The following is a 12,254-nucleotide window of genomic DNA, read 5'->3' as shown; positions in this document are numbered from 1 at the left end:
AACCTTAGTTCAGGATTCTCTTAAGGTTAACGTGCAAGCTTAGATGTCAGTTAAGCAGGCAAATGCAATTTTAGGATTCATTTTGAGAGGGCTAGCATACAAGAGCAGAGATGTACTGCTGAGGGTCTGGTCAGACTGCATTTGGAAAACTGAGCAATTTTGGGCTGGTATTGGAGGAGGTCCAGAATGATCCCAGGAATGAAGGGCTTGTCATAAAAAAAGGTTGAAGACTCTGGGTCTGCACTTAATGCAAACAAGAAGAATGAGGGGGGGAAATCCCACTTAAATTTAGAATACTGAGAATCCTGAATGGAGTAGATGGGGAGAAGTTGGTTTCCACTCGTAGGAGACTAGAACCAGAGGGCACAGCCTCAGAGTGGCGGGACAACCCTTTAGAACTGAGAGAAGGAGGAATTTCTTCAGCCAGAGGGTGGAAGATCTGTGGAACTCACTGCCACAGCAGGCTGACAGGCCAAGTCATTGAGTGTATTTAAGACAGAGATAGATAGGTTCTTGATTAGTAAGGGGATCAAAGGTAACAGGGAGAAGTCAGAAGAATGGGGTTGAGAAACATATCAGGCATAATCAAATGGCAGAGTAGACTCAATAGTGCGAATGGTCTAATTCTGCTTCTATATCTAATGGTCCAAACAACGAGCAACATTCATGCCACACAATTGTTAGGCAATGGCATCACCAAAAAGAAAAAGTCTAAACCATAACACACTGCATTGCAATTTCTGAATTCTCCAACATTAACCTGGGGTTATCACTGACCGGAAAGCATACAGGACTAGCCTTATAAATAATGTGCTACAATATCAGTTCAGAGGCTAAGGATCCTGCAGCAAGTAATTCACATCCTGTCTCCCCCAAGCCCAAAACTATCTACAAGGCACACGTCAGGACTGATAGAACACTCATGGTTGCTCAATAAAAGCAAACTACAGAAAATGCTGTAAATCTGAAGAAAATACAGAAAATGCTAGAAAAAAACTCAGGAGATCTGGCAGCATCTGTGGAGAGAGAAACAGAGTTAATCTTCAATCCAGCATGACTTCTTCAAAACCTGCTCCAGCCTGTTTAACTTCTCTAGAATTTTGTTGGTTCCCCAACTTATTTAGGTGAGTACAACTCCAACAACACTCAGAAGCTGACACCATTCGGCACCAAGCAAACCACCTGATTGTTTGTGGAATGTTGCCAGTGCTCCCTCCACCAACACACAATAGCAGCAATATATACCATGTACGAGGTGGCACTGCAAATATTCACCACATATCCTGAGACAGCACCTTCCAAAACCATGACCAGTGCTATCTCAAAGGACACAGCAGCAGATACATGAGAACATTATGGGCTGCAAGTTCTTTGCCAAGCTACTCACCACCCCGATTTGGAAATATATCAGTGTCCGCACACTGTCATTAGGTCAAAATACAGGGACACCAAGCCTAACAGCATTGTGGATGCGCCTACACCCAATGAACTGCAGTAATGAAGGATGCATCTCACTACCACTTTGAGAGCAATTAGCAATCCTACACCCTGAATCAAAAGAGAATCTCTTTTCTTTGATTCATGCTTTGCCTGCTCACTTCTCCTTCACCATTATGCCTTTGATCAAACATAAATGAAGACTCAAGCTTTAGAATTTTCTCCAGAAATCTCTCCACCCCTTAATAAGAGGACTTCAAAACCCAATTTTTTGATCCAGCTTTTAAACAACTCTGTTGGTAACTTTGCCTTGGCATCATTTTTGCTGCCAAATTATCATCCGTAAAACACTTCAATACATGTTTCTCTGTTTTAAATGCTGCGTACATGTGCAAGTTGCCGTTCAATCCTATTGTTATCACAATTTCTAATTCATATCACTTATTTCCAAAGTAGTAATTATGCAGTAGAAACTGGTTTTAAAACTTGAGATAAGAGACTCCAGGATCAATTTTCCAACTGTCTGCTCCCACTAGACTTTTGTCTACCAGGTGTACATTACAGCAATTTCCAGTCAACCTCAACTTTCCAATTATTTAAATAAACAAACAGATGTGGAGGGTATACACCAATTGTTAAATGGCAAATAAACTTTACAGAAGTCAGTCTTTAACAAGCATGGTTTCCCACTTGATTTTAAAGTTGGACACATATCAAGGACTATGACAAAACATTTTAGCACTATCCTAAAGACTCCTTGACATTCTGGTTGTTATGGACTCGGCCAGACCCCTCAAAACATTTTTGAAGCAGGTATCCCAGACCATAACTTAACTATTTGTTTCACTAGGTGTATAGTGGATATTCCCAGTGTAAATTAGCTGGGTCGACTGCCAAGTTTTAAACAAACGAGATTTATTTACAGAATTACGGAATAAAATACAAAGAACGGAAAACAGAATACTGGATAAGTTATGCTATCCAAACCTGACTTAATTATGCTGTTCCGAAAATACAGGATCATTAAGTCTGGTTTGGATAGCATAAGTTTTCCCATGTGGTCGTTCCCCTGAAAAACAAGTATACTGTTTTGGATACTGTGAGGGGGGAGTAACTTACCAGGGGAATGCAATGGGGTGCATGTCTCTCGCGCAGAGTCTGTCCCTAATTCACAGAAGGGAAGGAGGGAAAGGAAGAGGGTGTTAGCCATTGAGGACTCAATTGTTACAAGGTTTATTGGGAACAAATGAAGCTCACAGTTGGTGCGTTGCCTTCCAGATGCTAGGGTCCATGATGTAGGGAGGACATGGACAGGATTTCACAGTCACAGGAATGTGCTGGCAGCAAGCTGGAGTGAAATGTTTCTACTTCAACGCCAAAAGTATCCGAAATAAGGTAGGTGAGCTTGCAGCATGGATAGGTTCCTGGGATTTCGATGTTGTGGCCATTTTGGAGACATGGATAGAGCAGGGTCAGTAATGGATGTTGCATGTTCCAGGATTTAGATCATTCATTAAGAACAGGCAAGGCGATAAAAAAGAGGTGTGGCTTTGTTCGTCAAGGACAGTTTAACTGTGGCTGAAATAACTTTTGAGAGGACTCATCTACTGAGGTGGTATGGGCTGAAGTTAGAAACAGGAGAGGAGAGGTCACAGTGCTGGGAGTTTTTTTATAGGCCTCCACAGAGTTCCAGGGAGGTGGAGGTGAGGATCGGCAAAACAATTCTGGGTAGGAGTGAAAAGAACAGGGTGGTCATTATAGGGGACTTTAACTTCCCCAACATTGACTGGGAACCTACAACTCTGGTACGTCGGATGGATCAGTTTTTGCCCAATTTGTGCAGGAGGGTTTCCTAACACAGTATGTCGAAGGGCCGACAAGAGGGGAGGCCACACTGGATCCGGTGGTTGGTAATGAACCAGGCCAGGTGTTTGATTTAGTGGTAGGTAAGCACTTTGGAGAAAATGACCATAATTCAATTATGTTTAGTTTAGCGATGGAAAGGGATCCGTACATGCCACAGAACAAGAGTTATCAATGGGGAAAGAGCAATAATAATGCGATTAGGCAACACTTTGGATGCATAGAATGGTGTAGCAAAATGCAGGGGATGGAGACAATCGAAACGTGCAGTTGGTTTTAGGAACAAATATTGCGTGTCCTTGATAGATAAGCCCCTGTCAGGCAGGAAGGAAGTGACAAGGAAAGGGAACCCTGGTTTACTACAGAAAGTGCATCTTTTGTTAAGCGGAAGGAGGAGGCTTAATGTGACAATGAGACGAGATGGTTCAGATGAGGCAATGGAGAGTTACAGATTAGCTAGGATTTAAAGAGAAAGTTAAGAAGAGCAAAGAGAGGACATAAGCAGTCTTTAGCAGGTAGAATAAAGGAGAACCCTAAAGCCTTCTATAGGTATGTGAGGAATAAAAGGATGACTAGGGTAGGAATAGGGCCAGTCAAAGACAGAAGTGGGAAGTTGAGTGTGGACTCTGGAGATCGGAGAGGTGCTAAACAAGTATTTCTCATTGGTTTTCACTCAGGAAAAGGGGAATGTTGTAGAGGAGAAGAATGAGATATGAGATATTAGACTAGAAAGGTTCGAGGTTAATAAAGAAGAGGTGTTATCAATTCTAGAATGAATGAAACAGACAAGTCCCCTGTGCTAGATGGGATTTATCAGAGGATTCTCTGGGGAACTAGGGAAGAGATAGCAGAGCCTTTGGCTTTGATCTTTGAGTCGTTATTGTCTACATGTTTAGTACTAGAGGACTGGAGGATTGCAAATGTTGTGCCCTTGCTCAAGAAGGACAGTAGAGATGACACAGGTAATTATAGACTAGGGAGCCTTACATCTGTTGTCGGAAAAGTTTTGGAAAGGATTATGAGAGATAGGATTTATTTTCATCTACCAAGCAACAATTTGATGGTAGATAGTCAGCATGGTTTTGTCAAAGGCAGGTCATGTCTCACAAACTTCATTGAGTTTTTTGAGAAGGTGACCAAGCATGTAGATGAGGGTAGGGCAGTTGACGTGGACTTCAGTAAGGCCTTTGATAAGGTTCCACATTGTAGGTTGTTGGAGAAAATGCAGAGGCATGGGATTGAGGGTGATTTAGCAGTTTGGATTTGAAGTCTGGCTTTCTCTAAGAAGACAGCAAGTGGTAGTTGATGGAAAATATTCAGCCTGGAGTCTGGTTACTAGTGGTGTGCCACCAGGATCTGTTTTGGGACCACTGCTGTTTGTCATTTTCATAAATGACTTAGACGCAGGCATAGGTGGGTGGGTTAATAAGTTTGCAGATGACACTAAAGTTGGTGGAGTAGTGGACAGTGTGGAAGAATGTTGCAGGGTGACTTGGACAAACTGCAGAATTGGGCTGAGAGGTGGCAAATGGAGTTCAGTGCAGATAAATGTGAAGTGATTCACTTTGGGAAGAGTAACAGGAAAGCAGAATACTGGGTCAATGAAAAGATTCTTGGTAGTGTGGATGTGAAGAGTGATCTTGGAGTCCATGAACAGAGATCCCTGAAAGTTGCCACCCAGGTTGACAGTGCTGTTAAGAAGACATACAGTGTGTTAGGTTTTATTGGTAGAGGGATTGAATTCTGGAGCCATAATGTCATGCTGCAACTATACAAAATGCTAGTGCGGCCGCATTTGGAATATTGTGTATTCTAATTCTGGTCGCCCCATTACAAGAAGGATGTGGAAACATTGGAAAAGGTGCAGAGGAGATTTACCAGGATACTGCCTGGTCTGGAGGGAAGGTCTTATGAGGAAAGACTGAGAGACCTGGATCTGTTTCTTTGGAAAGAAGAAGACTAAGAGGAGATTTGATAGAGACATACAAGATGATCAGAGGATTGGATAGGATAGACACTGAAAGTCTTTTCCCTAGGATGATGACGCCAGCTTGCATGAGGGAGCATAGCTATAAATTGAAGGGTGATAGATTTAAGACAGATGTCTGAGGCAGGTTCTTTACTGAGTGGTAAGAGCGTGGAATGCCCTGCCTGCCAATGTAGTTAACTAAGCCACATTAGGGAGATTTAAATAATCCTTGGATAAGCACATGGATGATGATGGGATAGTGTAGGAGGATGGGCTTAGATTAGCTCACAGGTTGGCACAACATCGAGGGCCAAAGGGCCTGTTCTGCGCTGTATTGTTCTTTGTTACAGTCCCAATACACACATCCCTTAGCACAAAGAGTTTAAAAAAACTGAAAGAAACTGGACTTACAGGCTTGAAATGAGAGAGAGAGAGAGAGAACTGACTAAAGCTCTGAACTGAATTGCACTGCACAGCTGGAGAGTCTATGGTACTCAGGGATCCACTGAAAGTTCTTCTGGTAATAGATTCACTTTCTATCATCATATGCATATGTTGCATAACTTTTGATTTTCACTTCTACTGCCTTAGGAACATTGGAGCAAGGTTATCACTGCCTTCAGCCTGCTCCACAAGTCTAAACCATGGCCAATCATCAGCTTCAATGCCATTTTTCTGCATTATCCCATGTCCCTAATGACATCAGTGTCTAGAATTCTATGCATCTCTAGTCTTAAACATATTCAGTGACTGAGCTCTCACATCCCACCAGGGTCGAGAATTCCAGAAATTCACTGTTCTCCTAGTGAAGGAATTCCTCTTCAATTCAGTCATAGTCAGAATTGTTCATGTAACATCCAGTAGTATAGTGACAATGCTTATTACTTTCTTTTCATATAAAGACAGAGATGTACAGCATGGAAACGGACCCTTTGGTCCAACTCGTTTGGGGAGTGTTTTATCGCATCAAAATGTGCTTACATTTATTCAGAACAAAGAGTCACATTCGAAATTTTAATAAAGTTGGGCTTTTTCTAAAGTACACTGAATCATTTTAATGTCAAGTTGCACTTTTCACAGCTAGATTAACAACAGTTCTACACATACACAGTAATTAATGTTTTAGTAGTTTCTTGGAAATGTTAAAATATTATTAAAGGATTGTCATGGGATTCAATAACTTATTTTACATCCTCTTGAAATACTCATTCTGCAATTTTTTCAAGTCACAAAATAGAAAGAAATTGGCATATTTGCTTTTTTTTAAAAAATGCAACAAAATTTTATAAACTGTATTCACAGGCATCATATTAACTTTATCTTTCAAATCAGCCATGTGACAAACTGAAAATATTTCTTCGGAACTGAGTGTGTAATGGTTGAGAGATTGAGGAATGAACATTAAAGACTGAAATGGGCTCAGAACTAAAATGTGGAAATCAGATTGAATAAAATTATTTTACATTTAATATGTACCCATTTTTATGTTTTTAGTATGAAAATCCGATGTCTGCTGGCTTTTGATCTCAAACCTTTCACATTAATAACTGAAACTACTTACGTAAATATGACATGAAGTAATTATAGAAATTGCTGGAAAAGCTGAGCAGTCTGGCAGCACCTATACAGAGAAGTCAAGAGTTAAAATTTCAGATCTGATGACCCTTCTTCAGAACTGCAAGAGTTTAATCAGTTCTGATTTAGGGTCACGGACCCAAAACATTAACTCTGATTTCTCTCCACAGATGCTACCAGACTGGCTGAGTTTTTCCAACAATTTCTGTTTTCGTTTCTGATTTCCAGCATACACAGTTCTTCCGGTTTTTCGGCTGTATTTACACCTGGCTCATTAGTAGGAGAATAAATCAATATTTATGTATCTCAGTCCAATTATCCCTCAAACTCTAATTAAATTCCACATATGGAATGCCATGGGAGATGAAATAATTCCCAAAAAAATACATTTTATACAATGCGAGTATTGTATTGCTCTTCTTGGCTTACCGGCTCTTAGAGGCCTGGGGACACCACCTACAAAAATGGTTTTCCGTGGATCAAGTGGCTGAGAACCATCCATTACAAAATCACTATCGTTGAGATTCCATGGTCGTATTTGAACCTGTATGTTTAAAAATACTTACATTTACAATTATTTAAACCTAAAAATCAAACATATATCCATTCTTAAATTTAAGATGATACTAATATACGTTTGTTCTCATTGCACTCAATGAAATCTACTTACTGGTTTATCCTTGATGGTTGGACTTGATACACAGAGGTATAACTTTCCATCCTCTTCAATGCAAGCATCAATTAAAGCTTGCACAGAACCTTCCTCCTGAAACAGCAGAAATGCATAGCCTACAAAGAATAAAAAATGATTTATTCAGGTCAACTAGTCTTGTTATTCATCTAGGTAGTATTGCACCTTTTGTAACTATTGGAATATAAATTTTGGAATCCCAAGTATCAAATTTTCAGCTCTTTATTAAGGGCTCGTATACAATGTTACACCTTGACAGAATAAAAGTTCTGCAATAATTCTAACAAGTTAAAGGGATATTCCAGAAAACTATGCAAGGATCTAAATATTGAACCTTCAACAATTCCTAGTTCTGAGGTTGCTGATAGGATTATATGTTTGTTCTATAAGTTTGGAAAGATTATCACTAGATCAAAATACTATTACGTAAATAAAACTACACTGAAAATTGCTTTAGAACATTATGGCATTAACACTTATCTACACCATGAACCTACCCAACAGCTTTCCTTGACCATTTTCTCTTCCTAGTTCTATATTTTAACTGTTAAGTTTTAAATTTTGCTCTGATGTTTTATTAATTAGGATATACCTTATCCTATGTCGTCTTTTAAAAAATTGAACCTACTTTTTTCTCCAAGCCTCCTTGATCATATTATTACACATCGCATTTGGGAAAATCTTCAAGAAAGTTGATTACAAAACTGATTTGAAGGTCAGCAAGATGACCAAGATGCTTCAGATTATTTTATATCCACAAATGATGAGTAAAGGAAGTTTTGACAAAGCATATCTTTCAAAATACCATGAAAGATGGTCACTTAAAAAAAAAAATTATGAATTGAAATTTTATAAAAATAAAATAGAATGGCGATTTATTTCCAATTCTGAATAGCTTGGAGAACTTGGAAGTGGTGGTATTCCCATATGCTTACTGTCCTTGTGTATGTATCTAGCAGATGTTGCAGATTGGGAGGTACTAATTGAAGGTGGTCTTACAGTTATAGAGTCTAATTGCATGCAAAGAGACCCTCAGCCCACCAGTTGTCAGTTACCAAGCTGGGTTTTGTAATATATTTCAGCAATGGCTCATGCTGTAGCCATGTTGTACTGATGATGGATAAATGTTTAAGATGTAGCCATAGCATTTATGTAGTCTAGTTAAGTTTTGGAACACTGGTGACCCCAGAATGCCAATTATAGGGAAATTATAGAGATCGTACTGCTTTGAATATCAAAAGAATGGCCTTCAAGTGTGTGAATGAGCTGAGAGGAATACTGACTTCTTCAAGAGCATATTAATTGAATTTGAAAGAAATGCAAGTTTCTTTTTGTTAACAGCTGTTTGTTGGGCTGCATCCACAGGAAAACAGGAGGAACAGAAATCCAAACCAGACATGAGGCAAACATCAATATTTACTAGGGATCTAATGTTTAAGCGGCTGCCATATTTGAAAAAGGAATTTAGCTGCGTCCTGACCCTGTGTGCAGATCAGGTGTCCCATTGATAAACATATCCAACATCAGTTTTACACACAAGAAATTACTAAATTATTTCCTCCTCCCAATTTTTTGAATTTATTCAAGATTGTGGCATAGAGTCAAAAGAGATATACAGCACAGAAACAGACTCTTCACTCCAACTCATCCATACTGACCAGATATCCTAAATTAATCTAGTCCCATTTGCCAGCACTTGGCCCATATCCCTCTCAACCCCCTATTCATATATCCATGTCTTTTACATGTTGCAATTGTATCAGCCTCCACCATTTCCTCTGGCAGCTCATTCTATACATGCACCACCCTCTGCTTGAAAAGGTTGTACCTTAGGTCCCTTTTAAATCTTTCCCGTCTCACCCTAAACCCTCTAGTTCTGGACTCCCCCAACCCAGGGAAATTGCCTTGTCTATTTACCCTATCCATGTTCCCATGATTTTATAAACCTCTATAAGGTCACCCCTCAGTCTCCAGGGAAAACAGCTCCAGCCTATTCATCCTCTCCCTACAGCTCAAACCCTCCAACCCTGGCAACATTCTTGTAGATCTTTTCTGAATCCTTTCAAGTTCCAGAACATCCTTCTTATAAGAGGGAGACCAAAATTGCACACAATATCCCAAAAGTGGCCTAACCAATGTCCTGTATAGCCACAACATGACCTCCCAACTCCCATACTCATTGTTCTGGTCAATAAAGGAAAGCGCACCAAATGCTTTCCTAAATATCCTATCTACCTGCAACTCCACTTTCAAGCAACATTCCCTAAGACCTTACCATAATGGTACACCCTTCCTAGGCTCTGTCTGAAACTCCACTTCAAATTGGTGTTAAGGTCCTTCTATTGTACAAGTAGCTGTCTTTACCCCAATCTGCTTAATAGTAATCATACTTTTATGTCCTCTCATATCAATTAACCAACATGACCAATATATGATCCCAGCAACCTGCATTTCAATTCAGTGCCCATTTTCACTTTTAATCTTGGAGTCAGCACCCACCGTGCCCAAAAAAAACCCAACATCTTCACAGCCTGCAAACAATGCTTCACAATTATTCCAAGTTGACACTACCGACCTACACCAAGACGTTGTTGCAGTTCTTAATGTCACCTTAATTAGAAATGTCAGTTTTGCAAAGATTTAGATTCTTTAAAATTGACTCAGGTATCCCTGATTGTGATGATCATCTCCTTTTATTACATGCAACAAGGTTAAAACAAAGATGAACAGTGCATTTGTAAAGACAATGAAGATTACAACGGCATCGTTCAAATGTGACCTTTCTCAATCATAGCACTACACAAAAAGGTCAGTGTCAGATCTAATTTGACTTACCTTTTGGTGGAAAGTATGACTTGCTTTCTGCTTTATGAGGCCAGTCAACAACCAGAGAACCAAAACGACGAAAGCTAGCTGTGATTTCATCTGTTAGAACAAAAATGTGCTCAGTCTCTCTCAACTACATAGATTGTTGTTCTGCTGAGGATGTAAAAAATATATTCTATGTCTGTAAATACAGGAAAAAGTACTAAAAGCTGACTCAGATTTCTTGACCTAGAGACCATGACTTAATCTTGGCATGCATGCACATTGGCCCCTCTCATTTTAGTGCTAAGGGAAATAGAAAATATTTATTTATATTTTGAAACAAACTATTTTTGCAAAAATGCAGCACTACCTTCATCAATATCAGGTGGCAAGCCACCAACAAACACTTTACGGGAATATCGCTCCACTCGTTCACCATTTTGATGAGGAAAACAATGAGGAGAACTTATGCCACTATGAAGTGTTTGATCACCACGTCCATCATCAAGGAACCCATCTTCAACAGGGAAGAGTGAAGAATGACCTAGAAGAAACAAATATTAAATCAATAAAGAATTCACAAGTGCTTTGCTTCACATCAGGATAGCATTTATGCTGTAAAATGTGCCTTCTACCGGTCAATTACCCTTTCTTAAAATAGATACACGTAAACTATGTTATTGCTTTTATAGCACTAATTTGTAGATTTCATTCCTTTTTGTCATAGCACTTCAAAATCTGCATAGTTTGTATTTGGCTCACACTGAAACTTGCATAGACTTCCAAGTATATAAGAACATTTTTTTTTGGAAAAATATGGGCTAACAAATTTAAGTCACCAGGTATCTTTAAAGGCAAAGAGTGCTCAACTAACCTGATAGAACACTTTGGAATGATGTAGAAGTTCGCGAAGGCAGAACAATTGCTGTGTATGCAGATTTACAAAAGGAGTTAGAAAGAAAAGTAATATTCGTTCGTAAAGTGAAAGCCCATTGGATTAAAGGGAATGTTACAACACGGATACCAAATGAAAGGGACTGAAAGCAGAAAGAAGTTTAAGAGGGAATGTACTTAACTCTGACTATGTTTTAAGAGTCTAAGAGGGAATGCAAGACCATAAGATATCGGAGAAGCAGACCATTCAGCACAACAAATTGACTCCACCAGAGAGATCATGGCTCATCTGATAATCCTCAAATCCGCTTTCTTGTCTTTTCCTGGATTACTTAAGAGTGTCTATTGTTCCTTGAATATATAATGACTCAGATTCTACAACCCTCTGCACATATTTGCTACCCAGTCAAGTAGAAATTTGTCTTTATCCATCTTAAATGGGTGAGCCCTCACTTTGAAGTTATGCCTTCTGGTTCTAGGCTCTTCCATAACAGGGAACAATCTTGCCGCATCTACCCTATCAACTCTAAGAATCTTGAATGTTTCAATGCTTCTCATTCTTCTAAATTCCAATGATTATACACCCTACCTCCACAACTTCCTCATAAAACAATCCTCCTGTAACCAGAAACAACCTAGAGAACCTTCTCTGTACAATCTACAAATCCAGCATATCTTCCTTAGATAAAGGGTTCAAAATTGTTCGCACTATTCCAGCTGTGGTCTGATTAGTGCCTTATATTGTTTTACCAAGTCCTCCCTACTTTTATACTCCACTCCCTTTGAAATAAAGGCCAATGTCCATTTGCTTTCTGAACATTGATGAACTCTGTGATTTATGCATGTGGATTCCAAAATCCTTCTGTACTGTAGCTGTCAAGTTTTCCCCCTCATTTAAACAAGTTTCTCTATTCGTCCTGCCAAAATGCATTATCTCCCATATTGTATTTAATTATTTTGCCACTTAATCTGCCTATATCCCTCAGCAGACTCAGTGAACCTCACCATCTGCCTTTG

At 39.4% G+C, this 12,254-nt stretch overlaps 1 protein-coding gene across 2 annotated transcripts in view; it reads right to left on the bottom strand.

Annotated features, from left to right (window-relative positions):
* Positions 1-12,254, bottom strand: part of cpeb4b (cytoplasmic polyadenylation element binding protein 4b) — a 172,002-nt gene that overhangs the window by 12,353 nt on the left and 147,395 nt on the right. For both annotated transcript variants that reach the window (XM_043703856.2, XM_043703857.2), the window contains 4 exons: positions 10,714-10,887; positions 10,371-10,460; positions 7,515-7,633; positions 7,274-7,388 (listed from right to left, as the gene is read on the bottom strand). In XM_043703856.2, the coding sequence (XP_043559791.2) occupies positions 7,274-7,388; positions 7,515-7,633; positions 10,371-10,460; positions 10,714-10,887 (498 nt within the window). The remainder of the gene's footprint in view (positions 1-7,273; positions 7,389-7,514; positions 7,634-10,370; positions 10,461-10,713; positions 10,888-12,254) is intronic.

Source organism: Chiloscyllium plagiosum, unplaced genomic scaffold, assembly GCF_037043375.1.
Source record: "Chiloscyllium plagiosum isolate Xiang-an unplaced genomic scaffold, Cpla_swu_hap1 HiC_scaffold_16, whole genome shotgun sequence".
NCBI lineage: Eukaryota > Metazoa > Chordata > Chondrichthyes > Orectolobiformes > Hemiscylliidae > Chiloscyllium > Chiloscyllium plagiosum.
Note: the sequence above shows the minus strand (reverse complement) of the source record. Positions and strands in the feature narration are given on the sequence as shown.